This window comes from Pogonomyrmex barbatus, unplaced genomic scaffold, assembly GCF_055798465.1.
Source record: "Pogonomyrmex barbatus isolate J1 unplaced genomic scaffold, ASM5579846v1 scaffold1, whole genome shotgun sequence".
NCBI lineage: Eukaryota > Metazoa > Arthropoda > Insecta > Hymenoptera > Formicidae > Pogonomyrmex > Pogonomyrmex barbatus.
Genome location: NW_028297098.1, coordinates 7,152,211 through 7,172,447, shown reverse-complemented (window position 1 = coordinate 7,172,447; position 20,237 = coordinate 7,152,211). Strand labels below are relative to the sequence as shown.

Sequence of the window (20,237 nt, the reverse complement as noted above, 5' to 3'; positions counted from 1 at the left end):
AATACAATCGATCTCACTTACAAAGTAAAATCGATTGTATTCACTCTTTGTATGTGTGTACACAGAGATAAGCCTTTCATATTTCTCTCTTCAACGTCTAATTATATGTCTATTCTATTTTAAATATAAATTGTATTTAGGACTCAGATTCAATGAACAGAACTAAGGAGTAAAATTAAATATAGAAATTATAGAAAAGTTATTTTCAATGAAAGAACATTTCTTTGATTGTATACTGAAGCATTTCTTATGATGAAAAAATTTATAATTTTCTATTCATAATACTATGTTTTTAATTTTTTTATTCTTATTCATTTTAGTGTATCTTCCCTAGGTCCTAACAAAATATATTTCTAAAGGATACATGTACTGCACTTTTTTGCACTTAAAATAAGATAGACATATTTAGTTGTTGGAGAGAGAGAGAGAGGAGGGGAAGAAAGATAAAACATAACAGTACAGTTATAAAGACAGATGTAAAAGCAAGATCTCTGTGTACATACAATAGAAGTATCTGTTCCGTGATCTTTCATTCTTCCTGTTTTTTTTTTTTACTCTGATCTGGAGTCATTGTTGTCTGGCATTACTGTCTCTATTTTCTTTCACATCAAGAATAGATTTACTTGACATTTATAAAAAGTGTAATGTTTAGAAGCAATTAAAATAAAAAAACAAACTCATGATCATAGGCGGGAAATAATTTTCAGCATGGCAATTTTTATGACTTAATAACGAACCACTAATAGGTCACGTTAAATTCTGGATATAATGAGTCAATTTGTTACAATACAAGGTAAACACGTGCATAATTAATGTAATATGAACAGTTTTGTTCAATAAAAACAATATAGATTTGAAAAGCAAACGAATAACATGTTTAACTAAAAAATATAATATAGAGGTTTTTAAAATATATTTTTAAGAAGTTTTAGGAAATCATAATGTTCTATGAAAAATTTTTATTCTTTTTTTTTATGTATCATAGTTGGCCAATGTGGAAATCAAATAGGATCAGCCTTCTGGCCTTTAGCTTTACATGAATATGGCATCCAGACTACTACTGATAGTGTAAACCTGCTCAAAGTACAACGAAATCATCTCAAGCATATCGATGAGCTTTCTAATGCATTTCCCAGTTTTTTTCATGTCCCTAATAGTACAGACAAATTTTATTTTCAAGATGTAGCTGATTTAAATGCAGCTAAAATTAAAGCTAGAGTATGTACATTATCATTTAATTTCTTAAAATTTATATAATAATTTTAAATATTTGATATAATAATTTTTTTAAACACAGGCTGTCTTAATAGATATGGAAGATAGTGTTGTATCTAGGTTTAAGCAAAGTCCCTTGCGCCAATTATTTGATCAAACATGTTTTGTGACAAATTATCCAGGATCTGGAAATAATTGGTAATTTGAAACAAGTTTATTTTAAATATAAAAATGTGCAATATAAAAATTTGGTTTTTCTAGGGCAATAGGATATCATGTTCATGGCAGTGAATATTATGATCGTTTAGAAAATAGTATAAGACGTGTAGTCGAAAAGTGTGATCGACTTCATGGATTTCTATTGATGCATTCCTTGGGAGGTGGCACAGGATCTGGATTAGGAACTGCAACATTAAAATTATTAAAAGATAATTATCCCCATGTAGAAAGGTACTTTCTAATCAATATGAATAAATATTGATTAAATTAATTGAGTTTTAAGAAAATTTGAATTCACTGTAACTTGAGGATGCAAGAATCGAGAATAATATCATCAATATTCTAGGATTGTATCATCCGTTTATCCAGCAAATACACAAGATACTGTTACTGCCCCTTATAATACTTTACTTGCGACTCAAGAACTTTTAGAACACGCCACGTGTGTACTTCCTGTGGAAAACAAAGCTCTATTAGATATATGTAACGCTCAAATGTCTAAACAAAATAATATGAATCAAATAAATTACAATGTCTCGTGTAGGCCGTTTCAAGATATGAACAGTATCATCGTCAACATGCTCTTGCATTTGACCAGGTAATTCAAGTGTTAAATTTGTCATGTCAGATTTTTGGCATTATATATACAGCAAAATTTGTTTTAGTGGATCCAGATTTCCAGGAAGTTTAAATATGGATATGAACGAAGTAGCTACAAATCTAGTGCCTTATCCAAAATTGCATTATATATTTAGCAGTATCAGCCCTGTAACTTTATCTGCCCCAAATATGTGCACTACGCAAGAAACAAAGTATAGTAACTTCCTTTTTCATTTTCTTTAAATGTCATTTTAGAACTAAAATAAAACAATAAATATTAGTTTGATGTTTAAGATTACAGGATGAATTATTTACCAATGCATGGTCGCGAAATAATCAATTAATTAAGTTGGATCCTCTTCAATCTGCTTCTGTCATTCTTGCTGCTGCACATATCGCAAGGGGTAATACTACTTTAACGGATATAAAACGAAACATTGAAAGGTATTTAATATATCTTTCTTCTTTTTTTATAGATTTAGATATTGCTCTTTATTTTTACTTGTGGCAATGTTTAATGATTATTTTGTATTATATTTTTTCATAGGTTTCAAAACAAATCAAAATTTACTTCATGGAGTAAGGATTGTATGAAAATAGGATTATGTTCCATTCCCCCAGCGGGACATTCTTCGTCATTATTGTGTCTCCTTAATTCATCCGCTATATCCGCATTATTCAAAAATATAATCCGAGAATTTTCTACATTATATAAGAAAAAGGTACAAAATAATTTAAATACGATTTTTTCTTTTTTGTTTTAAATAGAAATATTTATGTCTTAAAATAATTAGGATATGTTTATTATTTTTAAAATCCGCGAGTAAATAAGCATGCAAAAGTTTTTCAATATAAATTAAAGAGTACACAATTATAAAATATATATTTTATTATAAATTATATTTTATTATAAATTGCATTGTAGGCACACGTACATCACTATACACAGGTAAATGGATTTGAAGAAACACATTTTTTGGAAAGCAAGGAAAACATTCTTAGTTTATGTGAATGTTACTCAGAAATACGAAATATTGAAGAGACAAATATCTCTAGATTGCAAGTAATTTAATCAGTCTAAAAAGAATTTGAAGATGGAACATAAATGTGTATTGTGTGTTATTTATATGCATATAAACAAATTTCTCTACATATATTATTAATATTTATTAATTTCTTAATATATATATATATATATATATATATATGTACAACATAATACTAATTTAATAAAAATAGTGACTTTGAAGACAGTAACAAAAATCTATTAATACGAAATTAAACATCTTTTGCGCGTTATGTTAATGAAATATTGTTAGAGCATTATTTGTGTCGTATGTGTATGAGTGTTAATTAAAAAAACTATCTGTCCTGTTTTGAAAAGATCATACATCTTTGGGCATGCATAGGAATAATCTTAAGCTTATATTTGCCTTATTCATAATTTTGATGTATTCTTAAATATTTAACTAGCAGGTATTTGTGGCAAGCCAAACTCATCTACTGGAACACCATCCTGTAAGCATATAAAAAAAAAGTTATTTTAGGAACTTAAATAATTTTTATATAGCATAAGCTATGTCTTCCCCTCCCCTTTTTTTGATTATTTACAAAATTTTAAAGAATTTGTAAATTTCTTGCTTCTCTTTTATAATTGTCAAATATTCTTATAAAAATAATGACCTTGTTCTTAATAGAACTTGCTCCAGGTTCTTTGTCAGGAGCACTAGGTGCTTTAATAGCTTCGTCTAAATAGCTGGTATCTTCATCCAAAGCAAGGTCATCACCAAGAGCTTCTAATTCTGCTGCCAGTTCGTCGTCATCAATTTCTGGCATTCCGTAACTGCGACCCATCGCTTCCTGTACCTCATCAGCTTGTTCTAACATATCTGCCAAATCATCCTGCATATCCTGTATACAACAATGATACATGTAAGATTGAGCTAACATTTTAAACAAAGCTTATGTAGTAGATTGTTTTCTAGCATACCTCGATCTGATCAATATTGATATTCTTAAATTCCTTTTGCATTTGCTTAACGCCTTCTTTCATAGCAACTACAGTCGCCTGGGTATCTTTTAATGTCTGAGTAGCATAGTTTGCTTGTTCCATGTTAAAGGCCTGCTGGCGCAAATTGTCTACTTGGGCCTCGTACATCTTTCTCTGTTTCAATACACGCAGAGCCTTGGCCTTCACCGCATTCTTAGCCGGTCCATCTCTCATCTTGACCATTTGATCCTTGTACTTTTTAAGTTCGGCATCCAACCGGGCTATTTTCTTCTCTGCAGAGTCCGCTCTACTATCAACCTTGATTGAAAAAGCATGTTTACTAAAAAATCCCTATCACATTAAGAAGTCATAAAACACTTAACTCTTCGCGACATCAATTGCGCTATTTAACGTGAAATTTTGAGAATTGTGGATGTCACGATTAGCACAGTAATAAAGTGATAAAAAATAGCGATAATTGTTATCTCTTAACAACAATAAATTTGTCCTTACGCCTGCAATGCAGTCCGTGATACTTGGTAGCGGTTCCTTAGGTTTCGCGCGTCCGAAGAGCCTGTTCATTTTGCAAATTAACGTTAATCAATTATGAAAGAATTTATAACACACAATATACTTCTTTCTGTTCCGAAACGTCAAATTAGCCCCGATGACGGGACGAATGCGTAACGCGACAAAAGGCGTGACTTTAGCCTAGCAACCGACGTCACCGCAGATATTTGTGGGATTCGTTCTTCGGCAGTGAGTGTGCCCTCTATAGATATACCGCCATCTTCGCAGACCGTTGTTTCGAATCTCGACTTGTGACCTGCTCGAAGAATCGCTCCCGTTTCGAAAACTTCGAAAAAGTTTGAACATTCGGTAGATTCTGATGTAACTTCATAGCAGCGACGTACGATTGTTTTTAAACAATTAGAAGCGATAACGTTTATTCTTCTTACCTCAATATACTTCTTGGGAGCACGATATTTAGAATAAACGAGAGAGGAATACGAAGTCGTTGTATCTCACTCGTGCAAGGTAATGAAGATTGCAATAACAATGAAGTAAAGTTCGTGCGTTTTTGAATTTCTTAATTCTATTATCCTGCATTCATTGCAAAAACACAAGATTTTATTTGAAACATGCATAAAAAAATTGATTAATTTCATTTAAGTTAAGGTTAATTTCTTTTAAAGAGAATTATCTTTGATTATCCTTCCTTCTTTTCATTCATTTCATTAATAACTCGAAAACAAATTTTCCATATATTATAATAATTATATATAGAATATATCCACATATAAAAATATAAAAATATATATTGCAAAATATGATTACATATTATTATATATTACTACATAAATTGATATACATTTATATACAACACACATATCATCACTTCATGTGTAATTATATATTTTTATATATAGACATATTTTATATATGACGCCTTATATGTATAATTATATATAATTATATCTAATTATAAAATTATATAATTATATCTAATTATAAAATTTTTTATCGGATATTATTATTTCTGTTGTTTTTATTTTTTTACAAAACTGAATAAGCTCTTGATTGACATTCAATTGTTGCAAATCCAAATCAAACGTAACTTCTAAAGAAAAAAAGAATGGGAGACGAATACACCGATCTCGAGAAAATTTATCCCGACCTTATTATCTCGTGACGTCAAAACGATTAGCTTACTCTCGTTTCGCTCGGAAACGTCGCGTGATGATTCGCGGATGATTCGCAGAGCATATTCCATATTTCTTAGACGATGAATTATGCAAGCATCGAAGCGCGGGAACGCTCCGTGAACAATGTAGGCCGCATCTCTATGGCGTCAGCGACCAAGTAATTCGCATCTCGCGGCTAATCACGAGAGATTTATGGCCAGCCTCCTATGGAGGCAGCGTTGCATCTCTCCCCCTTTCCTCTTCCATCTTCCCCCTATTCCTCGCGAGAGGATACGTCATGAAGGTACGCGAAGTTCCGCGTGCAATTACGGATGTGGCGCGTATTTCAGGATCGTAGCGCGCGCGCGCGCAGTTGTCTCTTTCTCTTTAGGTGAGAAAACGCGCGCGCGCGCGCGCATCTCCTTCGTTATCCAACGTTATAAATCGCCCCCGTCGTGATATTTTTATTTACGCGCCCGCTTCTAATCCCCTGTACACCGTGCGGAGACTGCACCACGGACCATCTCACTCATATTCTCTCTCTCTCTCATCTCTCTCTCTCTCTCTCTCTCTCTCTCTCCTCTCTCTCTCTCTCTCTCCTCTCTCTCTCTCTCTCTCTCTCTCTCTCTCTCTCTCTCTCTCTCTCTCTCTCTCTCTCTCTCTCTCTCTCTCTCTCTCTCCTCTCCTCTCTCTCTCTCTCTCTCTCTCTTCTCTCCTCTCTCTCTCTCTCTCTCTCTCCTTCTCTCTCTCTCTCCTCTCTCTCTCTCTCTCTCATCTCTCTCTCTCTCTCTCTCTCTCTCTCTCTCTCTCTCTCTCTCTCTCTCTCTCTCTCTCTCTCTCTCTCTCTCTCTCTCTCCCTCTCTCCCTCCCTCCCTCCCTCCCCCCCTCTCTCTCCCCCTCTCCCTCTCTCCCTCTCTCCCTCTCTCTCTCTCCCTCTCTCTCCCTCTCTCTCTCTCTCTCTTTCTATGCTTCTCTCTATCTCTCTTTCGTCGGTACGCAAACCGAAACCGGCTCCCTCGACTCTTATCGAGCGCTACCGCTTATCAAGCTGCCGTCTCGCGACGCTTGCGTCGATCGTTGTTGGGAAAGGTTCGAGTCCCCGTAGGTATACAAGGCGGCCGTTTGCTTCCTGGTTACTCCTTTTCGAAAGTTCTGTCGAAAATATATACTCCCGTTGAATCACGCAACTAGAAATGACCTAATTCCAGGGTAAGATACAAGAAGGTATAGCTAAAACTTCACGGTAACAAAAACTCCAAGGAATTATGGGAATTCTATTTAAAAAAAAAAATCTAGTCTTATTGATCTTTCGCCATTACACGCAAAGAATGTTGAGATATAATTTTTTCCTTACCGGGAACTTTGTAAGAGATTATTTTTATTGCCTGCTTTTAATCTCTCTAATCGAATGTCTCGATCAAATCTTTATTTCGATATCTGCTATCGAAAAACAGCTTGAAAATTAATTAGAAAACGAAATTTCTATTATTTATTTATTATTATACTAATTTCTGTTTATTAACATTTTGATTACCCATTCTCCGTTTTAAAGAGAAAAAACTTGAACTTTTTATCTTTTCAAAATTAATTTGATTAAACATCTGCATAATTTCTTTAGCATTTTGTATATCTTTTATATCATTCTCGTTCGGTATATTATATCAATTGCTGCTTAATTATTTATTAATCAAAACAAAGCTTCATTCGAAAACATTATTTATCCTATTCTTCTTCGCTTTCTATCTGATTTGTTGTCTGAAATATAATTACATCCTTCTTTCGTACAATCTCCGTGAGATTACTTCGTCAAAGTTTACTGACTTTAAATATTAAATTATATTGGTCGAAATTTTTTTATCGTAGAAATCCAGTTGAAACAAAAATGTCCAATGATTTCAAGACACCCTATATAACTAGAGGGTTGGAAAGAGGGTGGCAGTGGCATGGACGCGGTCGTGGAGGGAGACAGGCGTCGCGGTGGTGGTTCCGGTGCGGCCACGATGGCGGTGGCGACGTCGACGTCAGGGCGCCTGCGTGAGCGACGACGACGACGACGACGACAACGACGTCGACGACGACGACGACCACGACCACGAGGAGGAGGACGACCTACGTCGGAGTACGGCGAGACGGCACGACCGGCTGCCGGACGAAGATCGCCGCGAGTGCGCACGGCTTCACGCGCTGCACGCACGACGATACTTATATCCGAACGGGCTGTGGCATGCCCCGACCCGCGGTGCGGCCGCAGTGCTCCAAAAGTCGGCACGACGCACGAATCGCACCGCTGCGGCGCGCGCGCGCGCGAGAGACATACACAACGACGACGACGCAGCAGCAGCAGCAGCAACGGCAGCAACAGCAACAGCAACAGCAGCACCAGCAGCAGCAGCGGCAGCAGAGGCAGCGGAGAAGAGACCACGAAGTCGCGTTACCGAAACGCGCTCTGCTGGCTGAAGTTTTCCGGGCCTCCTCCTCCTCCTTCTCTTCCTCTTCCTCCTCCTCCTTGCACCTCCACCAGCCCTCCGTTCTTGCTCTTTCGTTCCGTTCGAGCTCGAGCGCGGTCGACAAAGGCGCGAGGGCGTACGCGCGACGGAGGAGACGCAGAGATTAAACGACGGTGAGACACACAAGTGCCGCCGAAGGAAAATAGGGAAAATATGCAAACCGATCGGGAGGAGGCAGCGCTAAACCGTCGTACCTCGTAGAGGAGGTGGGAGAGACCGACGTACGTGTGCGGTCAGAGGTGGTGCACGATACCGCGTGTAGGCGGGGATCGTCAACGGAGGTGTGGAAGAGAGGCCCATTGAGTCGCCGCGCCGCGCGCGATTACCGTAGTGTGCGAATTCGCTCCGTTCCGTTCCGCTCCGATTGTCAGTGTCCGGGTGGAGAGACACATCGCAGTCGGCGAGCGCGGTGCGGTGGTAGTAACCCTGACCTGACCCCCCCCCCCCCCGCGTGCTACGCTCCTCTTGGGCAACGGGCTCGCGCTCGCGACCAGTGTCCCCGTAAAGCTCCACGGTGCGTGTGTGCGCGCGCGTGCGATAAACCACATCGGCGAGCCCCACGTCCACGTCCGTCCGCGCCGCGTGAGCATACCTCACGTACGTAAAACGGAGCTTATCGGCGATCGATTGATCGCGCGCGCGCGACAGCCGATACGCCGCGACGCGCCGCGACGCGGAACAATCGGCGATCAGCGACAGCGACACGTCGTCGGAGAAGTAGCACACGGACTATCGGTCTCGCGAGTCGGTATCCGCGGGGAATCCTGCCTATCGCCGTTCTCGCATCAGCCGCCCTCCCACGCTCGTCGTTGGGGGAAACCAGCGAGTTTAGTGTGACAGCCAGAGTCGCGAAGTCGTTCGCGCGATCGCCACGCGAAGGACGTGGACGGATCGTTCCGCTTCATCGAGCTGCGGGGTGGTGAAACGTATCGCGTATACGCTCTTCCCTCCCGCCCTTCTCACGTCCTCCTCCACCGCCCTCCGCCTCTGCCACCGCGATACGATCCGCGGAGCGACCTCGTATCGTAGTCGCGTGTGTGTGTGATAGTGGAAAGCAAAAGGTCGCGCTCTCTACGCTACGTATTTGGGAGGATTCCAAGTGGTCCAGCGGTGTGCGTCCTCGCCGAGTGGATCGAAATTATGTTCGCCAGGGGGTAGCCCGTGAACGAGACGCGCACACGACGAACGAGAACGGGCGAGCCAGCGGACGATCGAACGCGGGGGAGGCAACCAGGAGCAGCTTCGCAACGAGCAGCGCTTCGCGTCGACGGAGCGCCGCGACGACGATGGCAATGTGCGTCGCCGAGTGAGTTTGATTCCTCGACAGCCAAGAGGATGACACGAAGACAGGGTCGCTGCCGAATCGTACCGGGGCGACGTGGCATCAGTGGGATCTAGAGGAACGCTTTTTAAGGAGAGCGAGTGAGCGATCGGAAGACGAAGGAGACACGAGAACGAAATTATACACGCATGGCCCCTGAGGAAAAGTAGACCGAGGCGTGAAAATAGAAGGTGGGAAATTAGACAAGGAAGAAAGAGAAAGAGAGGTAGAAAGAGAGAGAGAGAGAGAGAGAGAGAGAGAGAGAGAGAAAGAAAATAGCAAAAAGAAGATATTGCAAAGAGCGAAAAGAAGACACACGACGAAGGGGATCATCGCACGGTGTGGACCTTCGGTTTCCGGAATCCCTCTGTGTGAGTGTTTTTACGCGTACGGCCGTGGATCGATAGTTTGTCCCGCGAGCTCGTGCCGGACGGGTACTACGGCGAGTTACACTACGTGGAGGACCTTTCGCGCGGTTCTTTCGCGTTCGACGACAACGATATTCCCGAGCTGCGAGTAACGAGGGAGACGAGTGGAGAAGAGGAAGTTTCCGAAGGGGCCTAGCTGGAGGTACTGGTTATCATAACGGTGATCAACGTCGCGAGAACGCTTGGCGACTGCAAGCTCCGCGGTGATTTATGGGGGACTACAGCTCGTCAAGTCTCTTCTCGAGTACTCTGACCAGTCCGAAATCTAACACGACCACGAGTAACAACAACAGCAACGCTAGCACCGCCGTCACCATAACAACATCCACGATGCAGGACGATCTACTGATTGAGAAGCAAGCCGCCGGTAAGCCCGCTCCGCTCTCGCCGAGCGGTGCCTTGGACACCGTGACTGGACAGGACAAATCGAAGGACGTGATCGAAACGGAGAGCATCGCCATCACACCGACGACGCCCTCGTCGACGGAAAAGGACATCACGTGCAGCACGACCTCGGCTTTGCAGGGCTTCGCTGATCCCGGTGGCCGCGTGCCTAGCCTTTGGTCCGCACCGGACGACGGCGGTTTGCACACCGCGTTACCGGTTAATGGCTCTATTGGCGCCTTTCAGAATTTTCCAGCCACTGGATCCGCGGCCCTATTCGCCAGCACCGGAGCTGCCGCCGCGGTTTCAACCGGTACGCGACGTGCCATCACGGCTAGTCACAATTTTTCGCAGCAGCAACAACAGCAGCACGGTAACGCCGGTACACCCACCGGCACTAGGCACGGCGGTCTACAGGTATCATCCGCGCAACAGCAACAGCAACAGCAGCAGCAGCAGCAACAACAACAGCAGCAGCAGCAGCAGCACCAACAGCAGCAACAACAACCTCCGCCGACATCGCATCCGAACGTCTACCTGCCCGGCAAAGGATACGCCGCGTGGTCGGGCGGACCGCAGGCCCCGCAACAGTGGGGTGCGGGCCCACAAGCTGCCGCTGCCGCCGCGGTCGCCAGTCCGGGTCTGTCCCCCTGGAATCGCGGCAGGTCCGTGCCTAATTTACCACCGTTGCACTCGTCCTTGCATGCCGCTGCAGCGGTTGCGGCCGCGGCTGGTTTGCAGGGTCGCAAGCCAAGTCCGACTTTCCCGGGCCACCCGGGCCCGGCGGCGGCGCATCCCTCCTGCATCAGCCCGGTCAAGTTTCGTCGGAGCACCTCGTACCCCGGCAAGGGCAACATATACCCGCCCCAACCAGCACCGACCTTCGAGGTAACCGCCGCCGAGGAAAGAGACCTGCTGCAACTGCCGCCGTTCCAGCAGGTAAGTTCTTACAGTTTTGGAACTCTGCGTGAAGTTTTAGGAAGGTGCACTCACATGGAAGTAACTCTAATTCACTTTTCTACAAACTTTAGAAAATTATCGCAAGAATTGAGATTTAATCTAATTCGCGGGATATCTGATTATTTGCAACTATAGAATTGATCTTCTCAAATTCCAAATTGCGGTATTTCTATATCGAATGCTTCGATTTATTTGTCTCGAGAATGAATCACTTCGCGCCGAAGCGCTTTTGTGAAGACGAATAGCCTCATCTGATGGAATGTCAGGTTTTTCCGGGGGGATTTTTAACTAACCGATTTTCCCTTGTCCTTGTGCGATCGTAAGTAAAATCAATCATCTCTTGCTTGCTTAATAGATAAGTTGAAATCAACATCGTCGATGTTATTATTATTATCGGTCAAATTAGCAATTCGTTTCCGTACAAAAATATCACGTTATTAGCGACCTGCCGGTCACACACTCATCAGTTAGATTGCATTCTCTTCTCTATACGCCATTCGCGTCGATTGGTTGCACAGATCACGGGTAAAAGGATGGGACTTGGGGGGCGACCGTCGTTTGTTGTTTTACTCGACTCGCGGGCACCGATGGCACGGACTCGTTGCCTCGACTTTTTTTTCACAGCCGAGTGGCATCGCGTTATCGATCGCAGTGGAAGCAGGTAGTATAGCCAGGGGTACTCGCTTGTAAAACTGCGCTGGCAATCATGCGATTTCGTAGGCCGTCGTGGAAGGCGCGCTCTACGCTCCGACTTCCGCAGTTTCGCAGTTTCGCGTTCTTTCGGCGCGCCACGGCATCGCGCCGCACGCGTTACTCGTGCCACCTCGAGTTATGCAACTACTTCCCGAGAGAACAAGGAGAGGGGGGGGGGGAGAGAGAGAGAGAGAGAGAGACTTGGTGCATTTAATTTTAGCCGCGATACAACACGACCGTTTAGATCGGTAGGCCACACGACGTGACATCGTCGTTTTTAACGGCGCGATAATGTCGTAGCTGGACCTAGGTCGTAAATGTACGCGGCGAACCGCGAATGTCGTCGATGGTGTTTCCCGTCCGTATTTTACACGGTGGAATCCGGGTTATCTCTCACGCCGCGCGACACTCTCGTCGTTTCGCATATCTGTCCCCTGTGATAACAATACCTAACGTGTACGAAGCGCTAAGGAAACACGCAGGTGGAAGCCGTATATCGAAAGTGTTCCGAGAATCTTTCACTTTTTGACGTAATCCTTGTAGCGTACGTTACGTAGTAGTTAGCGTTCCGCACATGTGCCATGTCGCTGAATAATGGCGCGAATATATATATATATAGAAATAGGAAAGGAATAGATAATGGAATAATATGAATGGCGCGCGGCGAAAATACGGGTCAGCGTTTTCCTCAATTATATATTTTTCCACGCCTTCGCCCCATTTCCATGTTTCGGTCACAACGTGACGTTATATCAGATTTAACACGATATTGATCTTAAAAAGCTATCATTATATGGTATACATATATATTTTTTGCGGTACAGTTAGCAAATGAATAATCTCGTTTATATCGCACTGATTTCGCGTGACTGTGGGCTTAATTCACAAGTAAATTTAATATGGAATCACTGCGTAATATTGTTGATATTATACTCTTATTGGATAAAATCCATTTATATTATCATTATTACTTTTATTTATTACATCCTTTGTGACAAATCTCATCGCGTGTTTCAGATATTAATAATTTTCCGTAATCATTTTATGAATAGTAAAATGAGGATTGAATAAAGAGAGCTGAAATTAGTGTTCACGAGGTACTTTTATCATATTACTTAAAAATTATCTCTCTTTGAGGATTGTGCAATTACTACATATATAGATGTACATTTTTCTACAGCAATTTGAACGAGATAAAAATTGATTAATCGATCATTAAGTAATCATTATATTTATATTTGTCAGTCATTAAATAATAAAGTAATTATGATAATAAATGGGGGAAGAAAGGGGGCATTCGAATATTCTTATTTAAAAATATATGACCATCATCCCTAAGACGTTATTTCGGGACAAGGCACCTTCACTCGGTTCTAGATAAGAATTATCGAGGTTGCCATTAATAATCGATTTCACTCATTTTTTGTTATCTAGTCGCGCTATCTGAAACTACTTCGCTGACACTTATTTTGTCGTTCAAGTCTGACCTAATTCCTTTTCGACGTGGTAACTCTGACAGTGTCTAGCAGAAGTTTAAGCTCAGCTATTTTAACCACCACTCGAAAATAGATCTGCATACTATCCGAGAGAAATGGCGGATGTCGTCATGCTGTCGTTCAGCTATCATCTCCGCGCGTACCTTGTCTCTACATTTATATATTTATACAATACACCACGCTTCCCTTCTCACTATGTTAGTGAGAAGGACTTGTTAATCATGCCAAATAATAGTACTATACAGAACCATAAAAAAATATTTAATATTTTCAAAGAGACACTTGCTATTTACAATATCTAATAATAAAATTACAATATGATATCTTGATGCTACATCAAGAAACGTAGAATAATTTATTAAACTGAAAAAATTCTCTTAAATACTTTGGCTAACAGATATTGGCCCAAAAAATAATGCATATACTTTTGTAAGTACTGTGAATAATTAATGAATCAAAATTCATTAAAAATTTATTTAAAAATTGTATTTTTATTATTTTGACTGACAAGCCATTATCTCGACATTTTTTGGCTGATACACAAAAATTTCTCGTTTCATCAGATTCATATTGATATATATATATTTCATATTGATATATATATCACGCGAGTGTATTCCAAGGAACAAACAGAGGAGCACCGCGTGCAGTGTGAGACGTTGCTTTATCGATATCGGTAGCCTTAACATCGTTGGTTCGTCGAGAACAATTAACTCGTACACAAACAAATCGTGAATATGATCTACACACCGATTCAATATGCTATGCCTTTAGTAGAAATTACAATGTGCTTCTCGAGAGCTTTCTAAAACTTCGATTACATTTCTTAAAAAAGTTTCACTTATTCTGCCAATTTCTTCATCCCTTTTATTATACTTTTATTACAAAAAACGCTTTATGAAATGTAAAGAAAATATTATACCACATTTGTGTGTGTAAATTTTAATTAAGAATTTCTTGTTATTTTTTTTAAACAAAATTTTTTTCACTTCCACTTCCAAATATTTTAAAGACGAATAAAAAAAAATGCAATTGAGGCGCTGATTTTACAATTTGTTTTAGCGTGAGGTAGCAATTCCCTTTATTTATTTTAGTTAAATTTGCGATACATTCTGCAAAATGTAGTTACAAAAAAGAGAGAGAGAGGGGTGAAAAAGAAGGGAGGGAGGGAGGGATATTGATATAAAACGATATATAGTCGACTATAGTCGACTATCGCGATAATAATAGGTATTAATGGAGAATAGCACGAGAAGAAAAACCACCGTTGCTTTTTCATCGATTTTCCGATTTTTACCGCGATTTCTCCATTCGCCTCGCGATGCGACTGTGTGTTCGAGCGGTCGATGAATAATACACAAGTGCAAGTGTGTCGTGGATTAGAAGTCGCGCGCGCACGCGCCCAGGTAATGCGGCAAAAGCGCTTAACAGAGCGAAGAAATGCCCGAGCTCGAAGTCCGATAACTCATTCGCTCGTCATTCACCTTGAGAGGGGAATCGGGGCACGTGCAGTAGGTCGCCTAGCCGATATGAGGGGACCAATCGCCAATGGACACCGATCGCGCATGTGTGCGCATTCGCGTGTGTGCGCCCGCCCGCCCACGATCACAGCCTCGCTTGTATCGATAGCGGCGTGGAAAAAAAAGAAAAAAAAAAGAAAAAAAAAACAAAAATATCAGCAACTGATGGATATGCGTAAAGATAACGATTTTTTACTACGCCGTCGCGGTTGCGCACGTAGTTTTCTTTACACACGGCGAACTCGAAAATCCCATTACGAGGCACGTAATTTGTTGCCAAAATGGGTCTGACGAGGAAACCTGAGAGCAAACCCGGAACTTTACTGGCCTGGCCCGCACGTGTTTCCCGACCAATAGCATTCTTACTTATTTATGATATTTTATCGTGCGGCCGGACCAAATGGAGTAGTAACGCCTCTGAAAGTGTCACGTGGACGACGTACGGATAGCGATTGTTGGAAAAAAGAAGAAGGAGGCAGTTTACAATATATATGTCGCGCGAAGGTCGCCCTCGCCCCAGGGTCGAAATTGATCTCCGATAGATCGAAGGTGCGATGCTAATTTTACTCGGTGTGTGTGGTTAGAAGAAACACGAAAAGAGACTTTCTTGGGAAAAACTTTTTATCCGCATACGGCAGTCACTTTGAAAGTTTCTCGTATGTGCATTCTGCCGAATAAATTTAAAGATCGTTTACACGGGTCGTCACTAGACTTTCAACATTTTCTTTTTATTTGATTCGACTAGAAGAAGGCGCTTTTCGTTATGAAAAATATCGAAATTAATATAAAATTTGTTAATACTCACGTAAAAATTTAAAGTTGTTGTTAGAAGAATAAGGAATTTGCAGAAATGTCAAATTTAATACTGTCGTGCTGTAGTTTCGTGCACAAAAAATATATTTTTGTATAGCAAATGTTGTAATAATATTTTTTTTTCCTCGCATATGGAAGTTCATCATTATAATTTGATATTTACGAAGATAGCTACGAACATATTTTAAAATTAAAAAGTAGCGAAAATAAATATAACATATACAATCTAGTTTTTAATAGGGAATGATTTATTACTATAGTTCTCTTCTGTGATCTTAATTTTAATACTCTTACATGCCGTGTTCTCAATATGAACACTGTCGCAAAGTGATAAGCCACGTTGCTTTATTTTAGTATACGAAGAGTACTCAAAGTTCGACCTATTTCTCTTTACGTTGATAGTATATACTCTTGTATTTTATTTGATAAGTTAATTACAAGAAGGATCGAATATAATAAAAGAATAATATCCTTTAATAGTAGAGCAAATCAACTATCAAGCATATAAATTTTTCTTGTATTATATTAGGCGAAATCGCGTGCGTATAACCGAAATATTAAACCGGCATGCTTTGCGTGACTCTCGACACAACTTGAAAAAAAAAAAGCAACCATGGTATGCATAGCATGTCGGTTGGAAGTGTTAATTGCGTTGCGCTCTCTGACAACACAATGCAAATTTGTCCTTGAAAGAAGCACTAACCGAGGGTAAGACAAAGTATTCCCTACGGTGACTAGAACAAACTTATGATCATTCAATATTTCGATAATAACGGGATACATTGATAACTCTCATAAATAATTTTCTAATCAATAAATCGATACTCTCTTTCTTAATTTTATTATTTATTTTATTGAATACATATGTATACATATTGTTAAAAAGCAAATTTATATTTCTTCATTTTTCCATTTCTCCATTTACATCTGTTCTTAAAATTAAATATTTATATCTATTTTCTACTTGTGAAATAGATAAATGACATAATATTGCAATGAAAAATATGATTAAACTGTATATTCTAAAAATTTTTATCATTCACTTCAATTGAATGTATATAGTTAAAAGGAGATTTATATTTTTTTCATTTCTTCATTTCTCCATTTACATTTATTCTTAGAATTAAGTATATTATATTATATTTATTTTCCACTTGTGGAAATCGATAATGAGATAAAATTGCGATTGCGAAAAACATACGATTAAACTGTATAATCTAAAAATTGCAATTCTATTACAATATCCATGTATGATATATATTTTTTGCATTTCAATTCTGCAGTTCAATTCTTTCATTCGGTCATTAAATCAAACGTCACGAAAGGGAGCGGCAGAAACGAACACGTCGGAGAAGAGAATTTTTTTCGAGCGTGCCATTCCATTATGCCGTCTAGATGTTAACCTAATTTAACCACCGTCCTATTTGAATTCCGGACTGCGCCGGTGCGAAGTGACCCAGTGCGGGGGTTTATAGGTTACTCCAGTTCCCTGCGATATAGATTTTTCGCGCGGGGTGCGTCCTACCGCATAACAGTTCAACGAGAACCTCCGCGTTCGCCCGTTACGTTTCCTTGGGCAAGATATACACGCGTTTACGACGTAGGAAATACGCGATTATTTAATCTTCCTGTTTATCATATCGAGAACATATGCAAATAAACGGAATCTCTAATATCTCTAATGACATAAGACAATCGCGATATCTACACGAAAAAAACTTCTATTTCTGAGTTTAAATAGAGAAGATAAGCTGCGAATTACTCTGCAGAATTAGACCAGGGAGAAGGTGACGTTATCATAAAGTATATCTGACGAAGTATATATGGGACATATATATGGGACACCTATAAAACTAATTTCTAATATTATTAGAAAAAAGTTTGGGATGATTCATGTCTTTGTTGAAAAATCGTGAGGATTTAATTTTTGATGTTGAAAAAATCTAACGAAATACGCTTACTACACAATCAATGTCGATTATAAGGCGGTATAATGAAAAAAATTGGAATAATTCAATTACGTGCGATTGCCCTTTGGCTTTCTGGCTTAATATTGGCTCTGACAATAGATCGAATTTTGATGTGATGGTCTTGTACCGACTGCACTCGCATATTTCATCGAGGTTGCCCGTGTACCTTATGTAATGAAATGCGGCTAGCCGCTTGCACAGACACGGTGGCCGCCCAGTATCGAGCGCGAGGAATTACGATGGCTGTTTACCCAGGTCTTCCAGTTACATCCTGACGTTTAACTCGATTCGTTCGATACGTTACGTAATTTTGTTGGCCCAATCCGTTTTACCGCGAGGGTACCGTTGCGAGTTAGGCGCGCTGGCATTTGCCGCTGGCGCGAGCATGATTTTTTGATAGCAACCAAGATAGTATCAGTCTATCGCGATATGACGTCATAAACACGATCGCACTCGCAAATCCGAGAACGTACGCCAAAAAATTCATTATCGTATAAAGCATTTTGAACAACTCGTTAGAGTAATAAATATAATATAAGATATTAGAAATATAATAATTCACAATATTTGAATTAATTTAGTTTTCACAATATTTGAATTAAAAAATATATATATAGAAGATCTCTAAATTTTTTGTAAAAAAAATTCCAAATTTTTGTTCATCTTGTTGTTCTCTGTTATTTGATTTGTTGATTGTTTGAAATATCTTCAACAATATCTTTTTGCTAATTACATTAAAAATGCCAAACCAAGCATCATTTACACAGAGAATTGGTGCTAATCAGGCTATGTCAACAACTTGATATTTCCTTTTCGTTTAATACAAAGTGAGAAAACAACTTTAACTCTCTATTGTTACGTACGTGCTTTAGCTTTAACGAATTGCATCGTCAAAAGAAAGATAACTATATAAATTCTTTCTGTTCTCGCTATTTTTACAAGCGTATCTTTACGTTTGGGATAAAAAACTCGCAGATATTTGTCTCTCCTATCCACATAAATTGGGTTAAAAAGAGAAGTCCCGCGGGTCAAACGATCAAAGAGTTACCACTCTCTGGAGTTTATGGTATCGTTGTATTCTAAATATTCCACTCATGTATTAGACATTGTGACTAAACTGGCAAAAGTAGAACTATTGTCCGCAACGAGAACCGATAGCACAAGTACGGTACCCGCCACATTCTCCACCCTTTAGCCGCCATCGCGGCGTGCTGTTGCTGTCTCTGTGTGTGTGTGTGTGTGTGTGTGTGTGTGTGTGTGTGTGTGTGTGTGTGTGTGTGTGTGTGTGTGTGTGTTCTGCTCCTCCACGCCACCCCCTCCCTTGTCCGCGAGCTCCGCTCCATGGAGGTGACCTACTTTGCGTTAGCCGGCTGGAACGGTTGCTTCCGCACACGGGATTCAGGTTATATTGCACCCTCTCCGCGTGCCATCCGCACCCTCCGCTCGCGTTTGCGGAGAGGACTTCGCACGCCGCGTAATCGGATCGGATAACGGGTAACGCGATTACGGTCATGAAGTGAGAGAAGGATACGATTATACGACCGCGGAAAATCAAATTTTTCATTGACTTTTAAGTTCCCGAAAGCCATGAATGCCGCTTTTGTCTTTGGACAATTCTCGGTAATTATTCAGCGGTTGTTTTTACGAAAATTTTATTCGCGCTGATTCTCTTTGCTTCTTTACTTTCTTTATATGCCTCGACAAACACTATTATAAAACACTACGTGATTAATAAAAGTAGAAACACGTATGCGTTGATCTCACTCTGTGCGATGCGGGTCTGTTGGAATTACAGATAAATCAGCTAAATTAATTATTTCCACGTGCTACATGTGTGGGTGGAGAACGTGCGCGATGTGTAACAAGGTAACTTTCATTCCGGTATCAGATGCCGGATACGCGAGTATAGGCACACCCCGAGATAAAATACAATCGTAATATGCCGCAACAGACACCGACGGAATATCATAGCCTCGCGGCTTGAATTCTTCCCCGTTCCATCCCTTGCCGCGCGGTGTAATACATTTTCGCTCCCGCGTTATTATTTTCTTCGTTCCGTTCCTCCCGCGCCCCTCCAGCCCGTTTCTCTTTGCAACGTCGTGACGACGAGGCGCGTCGCGCGCCCGACATAATAATTACTCGTCGCGTTCGGCTCCTCTGGATAATGGATATTCCGACTATCACAATGAGGACGCGACCGCCCTCCCCCCCGCGGCGGTCCAAATGCGGGACGTAGACGTGCGCGCGTGTAAACGCATGTAAAGTAGTCGCGCGCGGACGAGCGTCGCGAGGGTGGAATATAAACACGTCGGCGCCGCGCCGTTCAGGCCGAAAGAAAGGACGACTGCACAAAAGGTGGCAAAGATGATCTCGCTAGAATGGGAATATTCGCGTCTAGACTAAACGCGTGCATGACGAAAAACGCGAAATTTGAAG

The 20,237-nt window shown here is 40.8% G+C and overlaps 3 protein-coding genes across 3 annotated transcripts in view; 2 read left to right on the top strand and 1 right to left on the bottom strand.

The window, feature by feature from the left end:
- The first annotated feature begins 199 nt into the window (after positions 1-199).
- LOC105433179 (tubulin epsilon chain) lies at positions 200-3,297 on the top strand. Its single transcript, XM_011648344.2, has 9 exons — positions 200-793; positions 986-1,218; positions 1,298-1,413; positions 1,477-1,665; positions 1,781-2,032; positions 2,100-2,246; positions 2,329-2,478; positions 2,582-2,756; positions 2,960-3,297. The coding sequence occupies exons 1-9, from the start codon at positions 769-771 to the stop codon at positions 3,104-3,106; spliced, it is 1,434 nt and encodes a 477-aa protein (XP_011646646.2). The 5' UTR covers positions 200-768; the 3' UTR covers positions 3,107-3,297.
- On the bottom strand, positions 3,088-5,214 carry Vps60 (vacuolar protein sorting 60). The gene is made up of 4 exons (XM_011648350.3): positions 4,538-5,214; positions 4,025-4,342; positions 3,718-3,945; positions 3,088-3,550 (listed from the first exon to the last, which is right to left on the bottom strand). The coding sequence occupies exons 1-4, from the start codon at positions 4,604-4,606 to the stop codon at positions 3,500-3,502; spliced, it is 666 nt and encodes a 221-aa protein (XP_011646652.1). The 5' UTR covers positions 4,607-5,214; the 3' UTR covers positions 3,088-3,499.
- A 2,622-nt stretch (positions 5,215-7,836) lies between these two features.
- Positions 7,837-20,237, top strand: part of orb2 (cytoplasmic polyadenylation element-binding protein orb2) — a 135,031-nt gene continuing 122,630 nt past the window's right edge. The window contains exon 1 of the mRNA XM_089085342.1: positions 7,837-11,288. Coding sequence (XP_088941468.1) covers positions 10,176-11,288 — 1,113 coding nt within the window. The 5' untranslated portion in view covers positions 7,837-10,175. The remainder of the gene's footprint in view (positions 11,289-20,237) is intronic.